Consider the following 14,690-nt stretch of genomic DNA (forward strand, 5'->3'; position numbering starts at 1 on the left):
TTCTCCCTCTCTCTGCCCCTCCCCTGCTTGCACTCTCTCTCTGTCTCTTGCTCTCAAAAATAAGTAAACATTAAAAAGAGAGAGAGAGAGAGAGAGAGAGAGAGAGAGAGATTAAAGAAACCTAATATCCAAATGTAATGCCTGGGCCTTTATTGGACCCTAGACCAGGAAAACATATTAGGGAAATTTTAATATGACCTGGATAAGAGTTATTACAAAGTTACTAACTTTTAGGTATAATAATTTTATTAGTTATACAGAGGAGTGCCCCTATTTTTAGGAGTTACCTGCTTAAGTATTTAAGAAATGAAATATCACATCTGTAATTTACTATAAAATGGTTCTAGAAAAAAAAAGTCCATACAACCAAATATTTATCAATCTATTTAGAGAGAGAGGGAGGAAGGAGAGAAAAGAAACAGAGAAAATAAAAATGTTAGTAGTTGTTGAATCTAGGTTGTTGAGATTATACTGGTGCTTATTGTTTTATTCTTTTATATTTTTCTGTAAGTTTGAAACTTTACCCCAAAAATGTTGGGGAAAAGAACACTATAGAACTAAGCAATATTGATTATTTCTGACTTTTTCCATTAATTGGTTTGTGATTTGTTAATTTTCCTTATAGATAAATGACAATAAGCACCATTTACAGAAAAAGCTAAAAAAAAAAAAGTTAAAATTATGTCAGGATACCTGGGTGGCTCAGTCAGTTGAGCATCCAGCTCTTGATTTTGGTTCAGGTCATGAAATCAGGGCTTGTGGGTTCCAGCCCCAGCTCTACGTTGACAGTGTAGATTCTCTCTCTCTCTGGCTCTCTGGGATTTTCTCTCCCTCTGTCTGGCCCTCCCCCACTCACACTCTCTCTCTCAAAATAAATAAACTTAAAAAAAAATAAAATTATGTCAAAGACCTTAGTCTTTCCTATAAAGCAATCCAAGACCATCGTTATTCATTGTAGCAGAATGCCTCGAGACAGCCTCCCTTGAAAGAAGTTTGAGAAGCTAGGTAGGCTCTTCTAAATAAGGGTGGAGGTCTTCTGCTTCTGTTCTCAGTCCCCGACTGTGATGCCAATCAGGGCCCTGCCTTGTTCTAAAATAAGTGGACTATGAAACTTGGTCCCTCAGGGTGATCTCTTCCCACTCTCTGCTTTCAGAGGAAAAAGTAACCCTCAAACCACACCAGAGGGAACCAGGAATCCAAGGGGCGGGTGTCCCTTCTAGTAACAGAGCTGGGTGCCCTGCTGCTTTATCAGGACTGCCCCACTGAGAGCTGTGGTGATGGAATAGTTCACCCCCCCCCCCCCGCCTTGGCATCGAGCACTCCTCTGGATATTACAGTTCTTCAAGAGCAAGGCCAGATGTAATCCAAGTCTGCTCTCCAAGAATGAAGCCTCTAAGGCTCCAGGTGGGCAGGCTGCACTCCTGCATCCCACTGCTAGCAGAGGCATTATCCATCGGTCTGTCTGGATCCACTGAGTTCTCCTCCTTACCCACCTTTCATGTTCTTTTTTCATCCTTGCCCAAAGGAAGCATCATCACTTTATTCAGGAGGTAATCAAATATCCTATAGGGCTGACACTGACAAATAGTTGCACATAAAATTATATAAATCTGTTACATTTCCCAGAAGAGACTCAGTCACTGTAAACAAGGAAGAAAAACCAGGACGGTGCCTAAACCACTGCAGGGCTTCAAGCAAGTGTCCCCACACTTCCGGAGTGAAGGTGGGCCTCAGGTGGAGGTGGTCCTTTTGGCAGGAGGGGGAGGCAGCACCGGAGCAGAAGTCCACCTCCAGACCCCCACCAGCCAGCGCTCAGCGGCAGGCCTTGTTAAACTCTTGGAGGGCCCAGCGCTTGTTCTCAGTTGCCTGCTTGAGTTGAGTGTACTCTTTTACCAGCCTGTCAAACTCCTCCCCAAGGACCTCATAGGTGCTTAGGACCTGTCGGGACTTCTCCATGTCCTGCTCTTGTAGGCAGATGGCCCCCTCCAAACGGTCCCTATACACCCGGGGAACAGAAGATACAATATAAGGATCTGGCTCCTCAGAAAGTAGACAAGATTATCCAAAAGATACAAAAATGCTGATTGAAACAGGTACATGCACCCCAATGTTTACAGCAGCGCTATCAACAATAGCCAAAGTATGGAAAGAGCCCAAATGTCCATCGACAGATGAATGGATAAAGAAGATGTGGTGTGTGTGTGTATATATATAGTGTAATTTTTAAAAAATTTTTTAATGTTTATTTATTTTTGATAGAACACAAGGGGGGTAGGAGAAGAGAGAGAGGGAGACCCAGAATCTGAAGCAGGCTCCAGGCCCTGAGCTGTCAGCACAGAGCCCGACATGGGGCTCGAGCCCATGGACCAAGGAGATCATGACCTAAGCTGAAGTTGGTCGCCCAACCAACTGAGCCACCCATGTGCCCCTATATACAGTGTAATATTACTCAGCAATCAAAAAGAATGAAATCTTGCCATCTGCAACAAAGTGAATGGAACTAGAGTGTATTATGCTAAGCAAAATAAGTCAGAGAAAGACAAATGTCATATGATTTCACTCATATGTGCAATTTAAGAAACAAAACAGATGAACATAGGGTAAAAGAAGGAAAAATAAGAAAAACAGAAGGGAGGCAAACCATAAGAGACTCTTAAATATAGAGAACAAACTGAGGGTTGCTGGAGGGGAGGTGGGTGGGGGGATGGGCTAAATGGGGGATGGGCATTAAGGAGGGCACTTACTGGGATGAGCACTGGGTGTTGTATGTAAGTCATGAATCACTGGATTCTACTCCTGAAACCAATACTACACTGTATGTTAACTAACTTGAATATAAATTAATAAATTTTTTTTAAAAAGAAAGAAAGTAGACAAGAATGTGACCACGTTAAAATGAATAGGTATGGAGAACACAGGACCAGCTCTGAGTAACTGCACCCTGTCCTCACGAGTTCTTACCTTTTTTTTTTTCAAAAAATTTTTTAATGTTTATTTTATTTTTGAGAGAGAGAGAGAGAGAGACAGAGTGGCAGCAGGGGACGGGCAGAGAGAGAGGGAGACAGAATCCGAAGCAGGCTCCAGGCTCTGAGCTGTCAGCACAGAGCCCGACGTGGGGCTTGAACTCAGGAACCATGAGATCATGACCTGAGCAGAAGTCGGATGCTTAACCGACTGAGCCACCCAGACACCCCGGGAGTTCTTACCTAATGAGACGATGAACTTCCACTTTCTCAGTAGTGTAAGTGTCAGACAAGATCTTTAGCTCCTCCATCCTGACAAAGAGAAGAAAGAAATATCAGCCTGATGATCCCTGACAACAGCAAAGTTATGAACACAACAGAGAGTACCTGCCTATGGTCAAGGTGTGGGCTAAACAGTGACAGGACAAGCAAGGTCACTCTGAGTTCCTGAGCAATGTATCTCATCTCACAGGAAAGCACCTATTTCAGAAGGCTTTAAAAATAAGACTCAGGAATGGTGAATGCTTATGGGTAATCCAAAGGCTAATACCCACAAGGTGCTAGGCATGGTGGAGAGGAAAGACAGATGAGGGTGACGATTGAAGGGGGTGGTGTGTGAGACAGAGTTCCTTGGACCCACAGGGGTCAAAGCTCACCTCAGCTTAAGGATCATGGCACTGCACTTGATCTCTAGGTACTGAGCATTGATGCGGTCCAGCTCAGACTGAGTCTTAAGCCGGTGCTCTTGAAGAAGCCTCTGCAGCAAGGCTAGGCAGCGGAGAAGCACCTGAGCCCCCGGGAGGCAGGAAGAAGAGGGCAAAATCAAAGTCAGTAGTAAAGAAGGCAGATCAGAAATTCTTGTCTTCCTCAGGGCACCTGGGTGGCTCAGTCGGCTAAGCATCAACGTTGGCTCAGGTCATGATCTCACAGTTCATGAGTTCGAGCCCCACCATCGGGCTCTGTGCTGGCAGCTTGGAGCCTGGAGCCTGCTTTGTATTCTGTCTTTTTCTCTCTCTGCCCCCGCCCCTGCTCACACTTTGTCTCTCTCTCAAAAATAAATAAACATTAGAAAAAAATATTCTTGGCTTCCCCCAAAGTGCCCCTGGGGCCAGGATAAAAGGGGGAGTGGCTATCCCACTGCCCTGACAAACCTGGGAATAGGTGGCACTCTTCTTCTCCAGCAGCACCATCTGCTCCTGCTGCTGGCTCTTGGCATCCTGGCATTGCTGCTTCTCACCCACCAGGATCTCTGCCAGTTTCCACACCTTTGCCGCCTTCAAGGTTTCACTGTCTGAATCTGGGCAAAGAAACAGAGGACTAGACAGGAAAACCCTAACTGCTACTGCCCTTCTGAGGCCATTATGAGGCCATTATGAGGCCATTATGAGGCATTTCAGTGCCTTATCCCTTATCTAGCTCTACAAATTCTCTCTTCAGGTTATCTTCTGATGTCCTGTTAAAATGGCCCACTTCTCATAATTAAGTTCTCTTTCCTCTTACCTTTATTTTTTATTTTAAAATTTTATTTATTTAAGTAATCTCTACACCCAACGTGGGGCTTGGCCTCACAACCTAGAGATCAAGAGTCACATGCTCTTCCATCTGAGCCAGCCATGTGCCCCTCGCTCTTACCTTTAATTCCAGATTTGGCCCTTAATTCTTAAGTCAAATAAATAAGATAAGGAGAACACCTATTAGCTTGAACTCTCCTCCCTATTCCATTCCGATTCTCCTAAGAATGAATTCATCCTTCCCTGTAGCAAGAGGACACTCCCACTTGGTTTTCACACAATTCCTTGCTTGTATTCTACCAGCAAGGAAAGAACCCTCTCCAGTGCTTCCTAGCTTCTGTCGCAAATCTATAATTCAACAAGTTATTCTCAGAAGAGCAGACCAAGAGACTGGAAGGTCAGCTGTGGACAGAACAGAGTGCCAGCACTCACCTGAATTGGGGTCATGGTAGCACAGCAGGGTGAAACATTTCTTCTTGAGCTGCTCCTCTACTTCCAGTGGGAGCCGAGCTCTCATCCACACAAAATCCTACATCCACAGGAATGAGAAGGGAGATGCAAATAGACCGTTAGAACTAGGAAGATCCAGCCGATGAGCACAGGATGATAAGTATCTCACTGATAACCAGAGAAAATGCCTCAAGAGACATCAAGGAGATTCACTTTTAGCCTAGCAAATTTGCAAAGGATAAAATGATGGTTAAGAGCCCATGTTGATGAAAAAGTGGGGAGCTGGCAATATGCACCAATGTTTAATGTGTATATCCTCTTGACCCATTGATCCCACCCCAAGTACTAATACTCCGGGAAATAATCATACAAAGGCAAACCACACCTATGAACTAGCATGATCCTATTAGTGTGGTTTCTAACAGCAAAATGTAGAAACAACCGTATCGATCACTAACGTTGAGCAAACTGTGCTACATTCATACAATGGAATCCTTTTGGTTTTTTTTAGGTTTTTTAGTGTAATCTCCACCCCCCCATCCTGGGCTCAAACTCACCACCTGGAGATCAAGAGTCACATGCTCTACCAACTGAGCCTGCCAGGTGCCCCCACACAATGGAATCCTACCAGTGATTTAAATTGATGATATACTAAGAACACTGAGCACAAACTACGTGCCTGGCACTGTGCTTGGAGTGCTTTAGGAACTATCGGTTTATTTATGTTTATTTATTGACTCGAAAAAAAGTCCAAAATATATTCAGTGAAAACGGATTATATTCATTATACAAGCATGGAGGCTATAATACCGTTTATGTCAAGTTATATATAAAACACTGTATTTATTTCTAGATGTAGTATTTCAGCTTTTACTCTCTTCTGTGTAACATCTCTCTCTCTTATTTATTAGAGTTTGGCCCCCCCCCATGAAATTAATGCATATCATTTTTGAAAAAACAATAAAGTGTAACGAGACCACGTTTAAGTATATGGGAGAAATTAAGCCATTTCACTTCTTTGGTCCCCGTATCTGCCCACTCCCAACCTCTGAGGGGGGCATGAGCTCCAGAAGGTCGGCTTTCTCCACCCCTAGCAGCGGAGGCATTTCCTTCTCCCGGCTGGGCCCTAACAGCCCCATCAGTTCAGTCACGAGTAGCCGCTGTTCAAGGGTCTCGTGAAACTGAAAGAGAATAAAAAACAAAAAGAGGTTACTATAAAATTTCTCCCACTCCACCTCCTCCATCCTCATATACCAGTTCTTCACACATTTTTAAAGTCCTCAAACACGTTATCCCCTTCAGCTGCCAGCGCTTTCTCCTGTCAGTCTTCCTTTTCAAAACCCTAACAACACACCCACCTCTTCCCCCATAACTACGGTCCATTTCTTTCTTTCCTTTTTTTTGTTAAGGTTTTATTTTTAAGTAATCTCTACACCCAACATGGGGCTCAAACTCACAACCCTGAGATCAAGAGAGGCATGCTCTACCCGCCAAGCCAGCCAGGTGCCCCCTGTCCAGTTCTTTTTTGATAACCATTACTCAAAGCTCCTATTTCCCCTAGATCATACAATCAGGCGAAGCCATAGTTGGCCTAGTCATTCCTGCAGGTGGTAACCAATGCCTCCTGTGTCTCTCCTGCTTCACCTTTTTGTCCTCAGAAGTTAAATTTGTGTCTTGTGTCTTCACATAGTAGTCTACAAGCAGCTCTTGAATGACTCTCTGTAAAATCTCAGACCTCAACCATGTTGTTTTATGCAGTCGAACTTCCTTCCATGCCTAGAAAACCAAAAAAATCCCAGGTAGGAACTTCTCTCTCTTGGAAGATTTTCCCTTCCTCCTATCATCCCTCCCCTGAGAGCTCTTACCTGAGCCTGCTCCTTTGCCAGGGTGAGGCTTAAGCCACTCTCATCTACGTGTTGTGCGAGACTCAGCAGCAGCTTGCTGAAGTGTGGGTTTTGTAACAGGTCCTTTTCACTCAGGTTACAAGGAGGAAGCTGTTTGCTGCACACTTCGTGGGATGTCCCCATAGAGACAAAAAAAAAGCAAGGATGGTATTATATATAATTGAGAATAACTCTTAGCTTAACACTTTCAAAAAGGTTTTTGGTAGGGGAGTTTTTAAATCTAATGAAATGTTTACTTATTTATTTTTATTTATTTTAAGAAATGTTAATGTTTATTTATTTTTGAGAGAGAGAGAGACAGAATGCAAGGCGTGGGGCAGAGAGAGAGGGAGACACAATCCAAAGCAGGCTCCAGCTGTCAATGCAGAGCCCGATACAGGGCTTGAACTCACAGGCCGTGTGATCATGACCTGAGCCGAAGCTGGCCACTTAACTGACTGAGCCACCCAGGCGCCCCTAATGAAATGTTTAAAAAAACAAACAAACAAAAAAACCCCACAAATAAACTAGAGGCAACACTCAAAGTAACAAGTATTTATAATATATACAAAGATATTGATCAAGGATTAGGGAATGAGTCTCTAATAAAACTAAGAGATTTGGGGTGCCTGGGTGGCTCAGTCAGTTAAGTGACCGATTTTGGCTCAGGTCATGATCTCACAGTTTGTGAGTTTGAATCCTGCATAGGGCTCTGTGCTGACTGTGTGGAGTCTGCTTGGGATTCTCTCTCTCTCCTCCTCTTTCTCTGCCCCTTCCCTGAGTGCATTCTCTCTCTCTCTCTCTCTCAAAACAAATAAACTTAAAAAAATAATAATGAGATAATAAAACTAAGAGCTTAGAAAATGGAAGTACAGTTGGAAAATATTATACAAATAGAGTCAGGAATAAGGGACCTCTTAGTAGGGATCACCACAGTACCCCAAATACCTCATTCACACTGAATAACTAGAATTCTTGAGGAAGGGGGCAAAAAAACTATGTAAAGTTCCTTTGGATGTGATCTCTGGTCACATAAGCAAGACTGAGAAAAGGTATATTCTTAGGGATAAGTGAAAAACTTAATGGAATTCTTATCGTAAACAGAGTTGAGTAACCCACCTGGATTCAGAGCAGCACATGTATGAGAAAAAGTGCAGGAAACTGGGATCCTCTGGTTATTCCATAGGTTCAAGGGGCTTTCTTTAAAAATTTACATTTATTGGGGCTCCTGGGTGGTTCAGTTGGTTAAGCGACCGACTGCAGCTCCGGTCATGATCTCGCAGTTTGTGAGTTCGAGCCCCGTGTTGGGCTCTGTGCTGACAGCTCAGAGCCTAGAGCCTGCTTCAGATTCTGTGTCTCCCCCTCTCTCTAACCCTCCCCATGCTCTGTGTCTCTCCATCTCTCAATAATAAATAAACGTTAAAAAAAATTAAAAATGTATGTGTATTTAGTTTTTGAAAGAGACAGAGCACAAGTGGCAGAGGGGCAGAGAGAGAGGGAGACACAGAATCCGAAGCAGGCTCCAGGCTCTGAGCCGTCAGCACAGAGCTGGACGTGGGGCTCGGGCTCACAGACCACAAGATCATGCCTGAGCTGAAGTCAGACGCTCAACCGACTGAGCCACCCAGGCACCCCATCGGCCTTTCTATCTCTTTTGTCACACGTTTTCTGCTGGGGTCCTCTGTTTTACTCCTACTTACCAAACAATCAAACTTTCATTCTTTGGACCCTCAGAAAGTCCCTTTGAAGAATAAGAAATCTCCTTTTTCTCCCCTCAGGCACTGAAGGATCAACATGGAAATGGTCAAAATGTAGAAGATTCAAGTTCTTGAAGGATTCAAGATATAGAAAGGGTGTGAGATATGGAAGAATTCAAGATACGAGACGATATGGAAGCATCTGAGATTTTAGAGTACAAGATATGAGAAAATTCAAGATGCAGGTAGGAAGGAAGCCTTCACAGAGTTTTTTGGCCAGCCTTACATTCAGGTTATGCCTGCTAACACAGCATCAGAGCAGCATGAGTTTTTAGTCCACTGCAGGAGCAGACACTTGATAGGAGCCAGTGTAATATGTTTTCCAATAAGAGAGTATTTAAGAATCTTTATGTATTCTCTAGTTTCCCCCAGAAACTTAGGCTTTTATGTAAGAAACCATACTGGTGAACTTTATAAATCCTTTTTATTATAGAAAGCAAGAACCTGGATAAGATCTCTCTGGAGAAGTCATCAAATCTCGTTCAAATGGCAGCCCTTACCTTGTTGGAGTATTTCCATTCCTTCTCCAGGTGAGCAGAAATCCCCGGATGCCATCTGATTTTCTTGAAATTCTTATCTCTGGAAGTGAGTGAAAGAAAACACAAAGTGAATAAACTGGGTTGCTGCTCCAGAGAAAACTACCATGGGTTCAAGTTTCTGTTGTCTATGAGCTGGGGAGGAACTTCAGGGATGCCTCTTACAGGGAGGGACTATATTGCACATCATGGGTCCCAAGCTCTTGCAAGTTTTATAGACAGACTTCTAAGTGGCAAAACAATTTGCATTCTAAGCACATAAATGTTTCCACTTGTTCCAAGCCTTCTAAAAAGGAACCTTCTTTGGAAAGAAAATTTTCCAATTCACTGAACAGGACGATGCTCCCCTCCCCTCACCATTATGTCCAAGTTAAAACGGAGTTGCTACTTGCCAGTGATGAGTGAGTTGGAGGAAGGGAGGGTGGGGAGTCAATGTCTGCTTTTTTTCCCTAGTCAAATAACTCCATTTTCAAATTCCACAATAGTTTCTTGTACTTCTTTAACTTGTCCTTTCATCTAAGACCTGTTGGTAGTTTTTGATCATTAACTTTAGAATCATCCTTCAGGAATGACAAATCATTCCATATTGAACAACCACCATTGGTTTTCACATAGCAGCGTTAGTAAAGAGCACCTGGAGGAAAGAGCATGACAAGAAGACTGACAGGGAGGTCGGTGCCAAAAGAGCAATGCAAAGGTGTAGTTAATACAGCTAAGGCTGGGCTGTGGGCTGTGGGGTGTTTTGCCAGAACATGGAGTACACTGAAAAGGATGACATCAACACAAAGGGGCAGTAAAGGTGGGCACAGTTTGGACTCAAGACAAAATTTTTCCCTTGACCTTATCTTCCATTTTTTTGCTCCACCCTGTCCTCTCTGTAAGGTATTAAACTCCAAAGGGCAGCTGAGCCTCCCAAAGAAGACATTGAAGGTTATTAGGATTTAACATTTGATGTTCACAGAACATTTGGTTTACTCCCTTGTTTTATGAGTAGCATCAAAGTAACTACTCATTTATTATTAAGTTTACTTATTTATTTTGAGAGAGAGAGAGAGAGAGAGAGAGAGATGGAACAAGAGCAGGGAAGGGCAGAGAGAGGACAGAAGGAATCCCAAGCAGCTCCATGCTGTCACCGCAGAGCCCTTGGTGGGGCAGTGGCTCCATCCCACCACCCACGAGATCATGACCTGAGCCAAGATCAAGAGTTGGATGCTTAATGACTGAGCCACCCAGGCGCCCCTACTACTCATTTATTTTGTAACATGGTCTAGAGAGGAACACAGATGAGGAGTCCAGATGCTAGGACTTCATTTGCTGCTGTGTGAAGTTAAGGGAAATGCTTTTTGGTGCCAAACTTTCTTCGCCTGCAAAAGAGATAACAAATCCTGCCTTGGATGAGACATCAAGAATTAATAACACAACTCGTTAACAAAAGCCACTAGTTAAACTCAGTGTTTTAACAATTCTGTTGATCTAAGTTCTGCAGGCAAATTTCGCAGACGGAAATGAGGACCAATCCAAATTTCAAAAAAGTCAGCTGTTCTTCCCTCCCTAGGGGAACTGCCCACTGGGGTTTTCTTAGGGTGCTTTTCTTTACCCTTTTAAAATGTTACAGGGCGTGAACGAAGGCGACAATCAGACTCGATTCTCCACCCTCTGCACTCAGACGTGTTAAAACGCTGCTACAGGGACCCAAGCATTTAAATGTTCTGACTCAGGCGTCTTTTAAATTCTTAGAGCTGTCTTTACACGCTGCACTGAACGTTAAATTGATTTTACAGGTATTTTCACAAGATGTGACCCTTACAGGGCCCGAGATGAATCAAAATGCGGAGAGGGCTCTCCGGCGCCTACTTCCCTTCCGTCTGGGCAGCCAAGGATTCCCAAGGGCGAGGGCGGCCGAGCCGGAGGCCGGGGGCTGGCCGGACTGACCCTCCCAGCACTCCTCTTCCCCGCCGCGCCGCCCTCCGACCCTCAGAGGCAAACCTGCACACCATGGGGCAGCTGAAGCTCCCGAGGCAGTGCGGAGCGGCCTGGGGCGGGATGGCCCGCAGCGTCCACGCCGAAATCCCGCCCGCACCCGGGCTCCGGAACCTCTCACTCGGGCCTGCACTGGGGTTGGGGGAAGCTAGGCCCGGGTGGACTGAGCAGGAACTTCGGGGGAGAGGGGGAAAAGGCCGAAAGTGCACAGCGGCCCCGTGGGAGGGAGGAGGGGCGGGGCCCCGCCTGAAGCGGGAACTGCAGGCCCCGCCCCTCGTCGAGCGCGCGCCCTCAGTCCTCAACCACCTGCGAGCCCGGCTTTTCGGCTTTTGGAGTGCGGGGTGGGAAGGCCTCTTTGCCCCTTTTTCTGAGGGCCTCCCCTTTGTTGAGGGCAAATGTAGAGAAAATGGTAATGATTGCTAACATTTATCGAGGGCCTACAATGAGTCAAGAGCTATGTCAATAGGCTTTACTTGCCTTGCGGGTTCCTCATTTAGTTCTTACGTCAGTTCTTAAGGCATCCTACGAGAGAGTCACTATCATACCCATTTTACAGAGGGGAAAACTAAGGCGCCGAGAAGTTAAGTGACTTGTTCATGGTCGCAGCTCACAGAGTCTAAATCGGACCCAATGGCCCTCTGAACCTTACACCTGCCGCCCACACTAAGCCTGCCAGTCTCTTCACTCTGGCGCTGCCCCCTGGGTCAGCTTCCAATCTAATTTCCTCCCAGGCTCCTCTAACTTCATTATCTCTCATCCTTCATTCACCTCGCTCTCTCAGGCTAGCTCGCTCCCTCTCCCCCCTCCCTCCCTTTCACCTTCTCTCCTTCTTTTTTAAACTACAGGGACTTGTATAGTTTGCTTAATAATAAATCTGGAGCTGGAGATCCCAAGGCTTCTTAGTAACTCTGTGGTCATGTTTTTTTGCATTTTCCTTATGGTTACAGGGTAGCTGCAGAAATCCAAGAAGTACATCCAATTCAACAGCATCCCAAGCAGGCAGGAAGGGGAGGAGCCTTCTTCCTGCAACAGTCAGGGAAGAAAATCTTTCCCAAAGTACATAGCGGACTTTCCCATATGACCAGTGACTTTTCATTGACCAGACTGGGTCACGGGCCCATCTCTAGACCAATGAGCTAGATATCTTCCATTTGCCCCCCAGATAACCAGTAAGGACTGCCTGTAAATACTTCAGGGTTTCCATATGCCCTACTTTCAGCCAATGAGGGGTCCCAGCAGGAGGCTGGATGGGAGGGAGGGGATGACTGACTTTCTCACTGGGCTTGACCTGAGGCTGCCTACAGACTTTAACCCAAGATCATTACTTCTGTCAAGGGGGTTCCCCTACCTCTCTCTGTCTTAAACACCACTCACTCCCACCCTCTTTTCAAAGTTGACTGGAATGTAATCATTAAGTGAATTATTTCTAAAATAATATTTGATGCTAAGTAAATTACACCAAGTTTCTCAAATCTCTTGCATCAGGGAAGCTGGTAGTCTGGGGTGGTGGGGCAGGAATCTTGGTTAGGTGTGCAGGGTGGTAGAGAGTTTCATATTTTCCTTTAGTACCAACCAGAGAGTTCTACTGGCAATACATAGAGGAATAGTGTGATCCAGTGCAGAAATTTTATATCCCTGGTCATCTTGTCAGCTGCCACCTTTCGTGCTTAATATTAAAGTGCTGTCATTTTCTACGGCTTTTAAAAATCATTTATGCTTCCTCAGCTCTGTGGTGCAGCATCATTAAATATCAGGCATAATGTCCCTAACAAACGACACTTGGAACAAAATAGCAAGCATGCTTTGGTGACTCAGAGCTGATCAGAAATCTACTGAAATTTCATGTCTCGTATTTGTCAAGTTTTATAATCTGGTACTACAAAGCTTTGGCTAAACAGCTCTAAAGGACTTGGGGAATGCAAAGGTGAAGGGTGAAGAGGCCTGTCTTCAGATAGTGCAGAGGGCAACGAGGGGGAGAGCCATGGGAAACCTTGAATTGGCTCAAACCTTCATATGTAATTATCTGTTCCAGCTCTCTCTCTCTCTGTTTGTGACCTTGGGCTTCAGGTTCCTTATTTGTCACAAGGAGGAAATAACATATTTCTAGCTCCTCCAATCTCGTAGTGTTGATGTAATGATCAAATGAGATAATGGCTGAAAAGTGCTTTGGAAAGACTATCAAAGTGTCTTTGATAGTCAATTTTAAAATTGACACTTATTGAGCACATATTAAGTGTCTTGAGAGAGACACATAGATAAATATGACCCAGTCCCTGCCCTGAAATTCATAATCTAGTTGAGAAGATAAGACATGCACACGAAAAGCAAATAATAAATACTAGAAGCAAATAAATACTAAAAGCAAATTATAAATACTAGAGGGGCACCTAGCTGGCTCAGTCAGTAGAGTATGTGACTCTTGATCTCAGGGTTCTAAGTTTGAGTTGGGTGTAGAGATTACTTAAAAATAAAAAATCTTAGGGTTGCCTGGGTGGCTCAGTCAGCTCAGTGTCCAACTCTTGATTTCGGCTCAGATCATGATCTCAGTTTGTGAGATCAAGCCCCACGTCGGGCTCTGTGCTGATAGCATGGAGCCTGCTTGGGATTCTCTCTCTCCCTCCTTCTCTGCTCATGTGAGTGCACACTCTCTCTCGATATAAATAAACTTAAAAAAATGTTTAAAGGTTATAAATACTAGAGAAACTTAAAAAAAGGTACAGAACTCTTTCTGCAGGAATGGATAGTAAAGACTATGAAATCAATCTTATCTTAACTGGGCCTAAAAGGAGAGAAAATTCGGATCATTTAGAATGGAGGAATATCCCAGCAAGCATAGGCAGGGACAGGGAGTCCAAGCTGCTTTCTGGGTTCAAGAGGACACTGGCCCAGCTGAAGTGAAGGACTGTATAGGCCAGTTCTACATAAGACTACAACATTTAGCCCATAGACCATCTGGGCAATCAAAACTGCAGCAAAGTACTGAAAAAAGATATTACAATTGCACACTGTCTGATGTCCTTGAGCAAGTAAGATTTGCAAGAGAGTCCCTAGAATTCATTGTCTTTCTCTCTCCCTCTCCCTCCCTCCCTCCTTTTTTACCCCCAAATTAAAACAAACAAACAAACAAACAAACAAAAAACCACTCACACAGGGGCATCTAGCTGGCTCAGTCAGAAGAGCACAGGACTCTCGATCTCAGGGTTGTGAGTGAGTTTGAGCCCCATGTTGAGTGCAGAGATTACTAAATAAATAAATAAATAAATAAGAACTAAAAACAGGGGCTCCTAGGTGGCTCAGTCGATTGAGCATCCAACTCTTGATTTCTGCTCAGGTCATGATCCCAGGGTCATGAGATTGAGTCCTGCGTTGGGCTCCTCCCTGAGTGTGGAGCCTGCTTGAAACTCTCCCTCTGCTCCTCATCCCTGCTCACGTGTGCTCTTTTCTCTCTCTCTGTCTCTCTCAAAAATAAAAATAAACAACAACAACAACAAAAATACACACAAAAACAGTTTTATTTATGGGGCACTTGGGTGGCTCAGCCAGTTAACCATCCAAGTCTTGGTTTCAGCTCAGGTCATGATCACAGGGTTTTGTGGGTTCGAGCCCCATG

At 44.5% G+C, this 14,690-nt stretch overlaps 1 protein-coding gene across 11 annotated transcripts; it reads right to left on the reverse strand.

Annotated features, from left to right (window-relative positions):
* Positions 1-1,520: 1,520 nt before the first annotated feature.
* HAUS4 (HAUS augmin like complex subunit 4) lies at positions 1,521-11,308 on the reverse strand. Of its 11 annotated transcripts, none has more exons than XM_047861603.1 (12): positions 11,095-11,308; positions 10,288-10,464; positions 9,493-9,623; positions 9,065-9,143; positions 6,790-6,947; positions 6,569-6,700; positions 5,971-6,105; positions 4,907-5,003; positions 4,115-4,260; positions 3,620-3,750; positions 3,207-3,275; positions 1,521-1,996 (listed from the first exon to the last, which is right to left on the reverse strand). In XM_047861603.1, exons 4-12 carry the CDS (start codon positions 9,117-9,119, stop codon positions 1,813-1,815), a joined length of 1,107 nt encoding a protein of 368 aa, XP_047717559.1. In that variant the 5' UTR covers positions 9,120-9,143; positions 9,493-9,623; positions 10,288-10,464; positions 11,095-11,308; the 3' UTR covers positions 1,521-1,812. The 11 variants fall into 11 exon arrangements, with proteins under 11 accessions (XP_047717559.1, XP_047717561.1, XP_047717557.1 ...); XM_047861605.1 differs by having other exon boundaries at positions 11,087-11,308; XM_047861601.1 differs by lacking the exon at positions 10,288-10,464.
* Positions 11,309-14,690: the final 3,382 nt, after the last annotated feature.

The sequence above is a fragment of the Prionailurus viverrinus genome, chromosome B3 (assembly GCF_022837055.1).
Source record: "Prionailurus viverrinus isolate Anna chromosome B3, UM_Priviv_1.0, whole genome shotgun sequence".
NCBI classification, from domain to species: Eukaryota; Metazoa; Chordata; class Mammalia; order Carnivora; family Felidae; genus Prionailurus; species Prionailurus viverrinus.

Excerpts from the sequence above, each read along its gene's own strand:
- HAUS4 (XM_047861607.1), bottom strand. The coding sequence starts at position 9,119 with ATGGCATCCGGGGATTTCTGCTCACCTGGAGAAGGAATGGAAATACTC. Across the intron at positions 6,948-9,064 it reads AATGGAAATACTCCAACAAG|GGACATCCCACGAAGTGTGC; the intron begins GTAAGGGCTGCC and ends TTGTCTCTATGG. Across the intron at positions 4,261-4,906 it reads CTACCATGACCCCAATTCAG|ATTCAGACAGTGAAACCTTG; the intron begins GTGAGTGCTGGC and ends TTCTTTGCCCAG.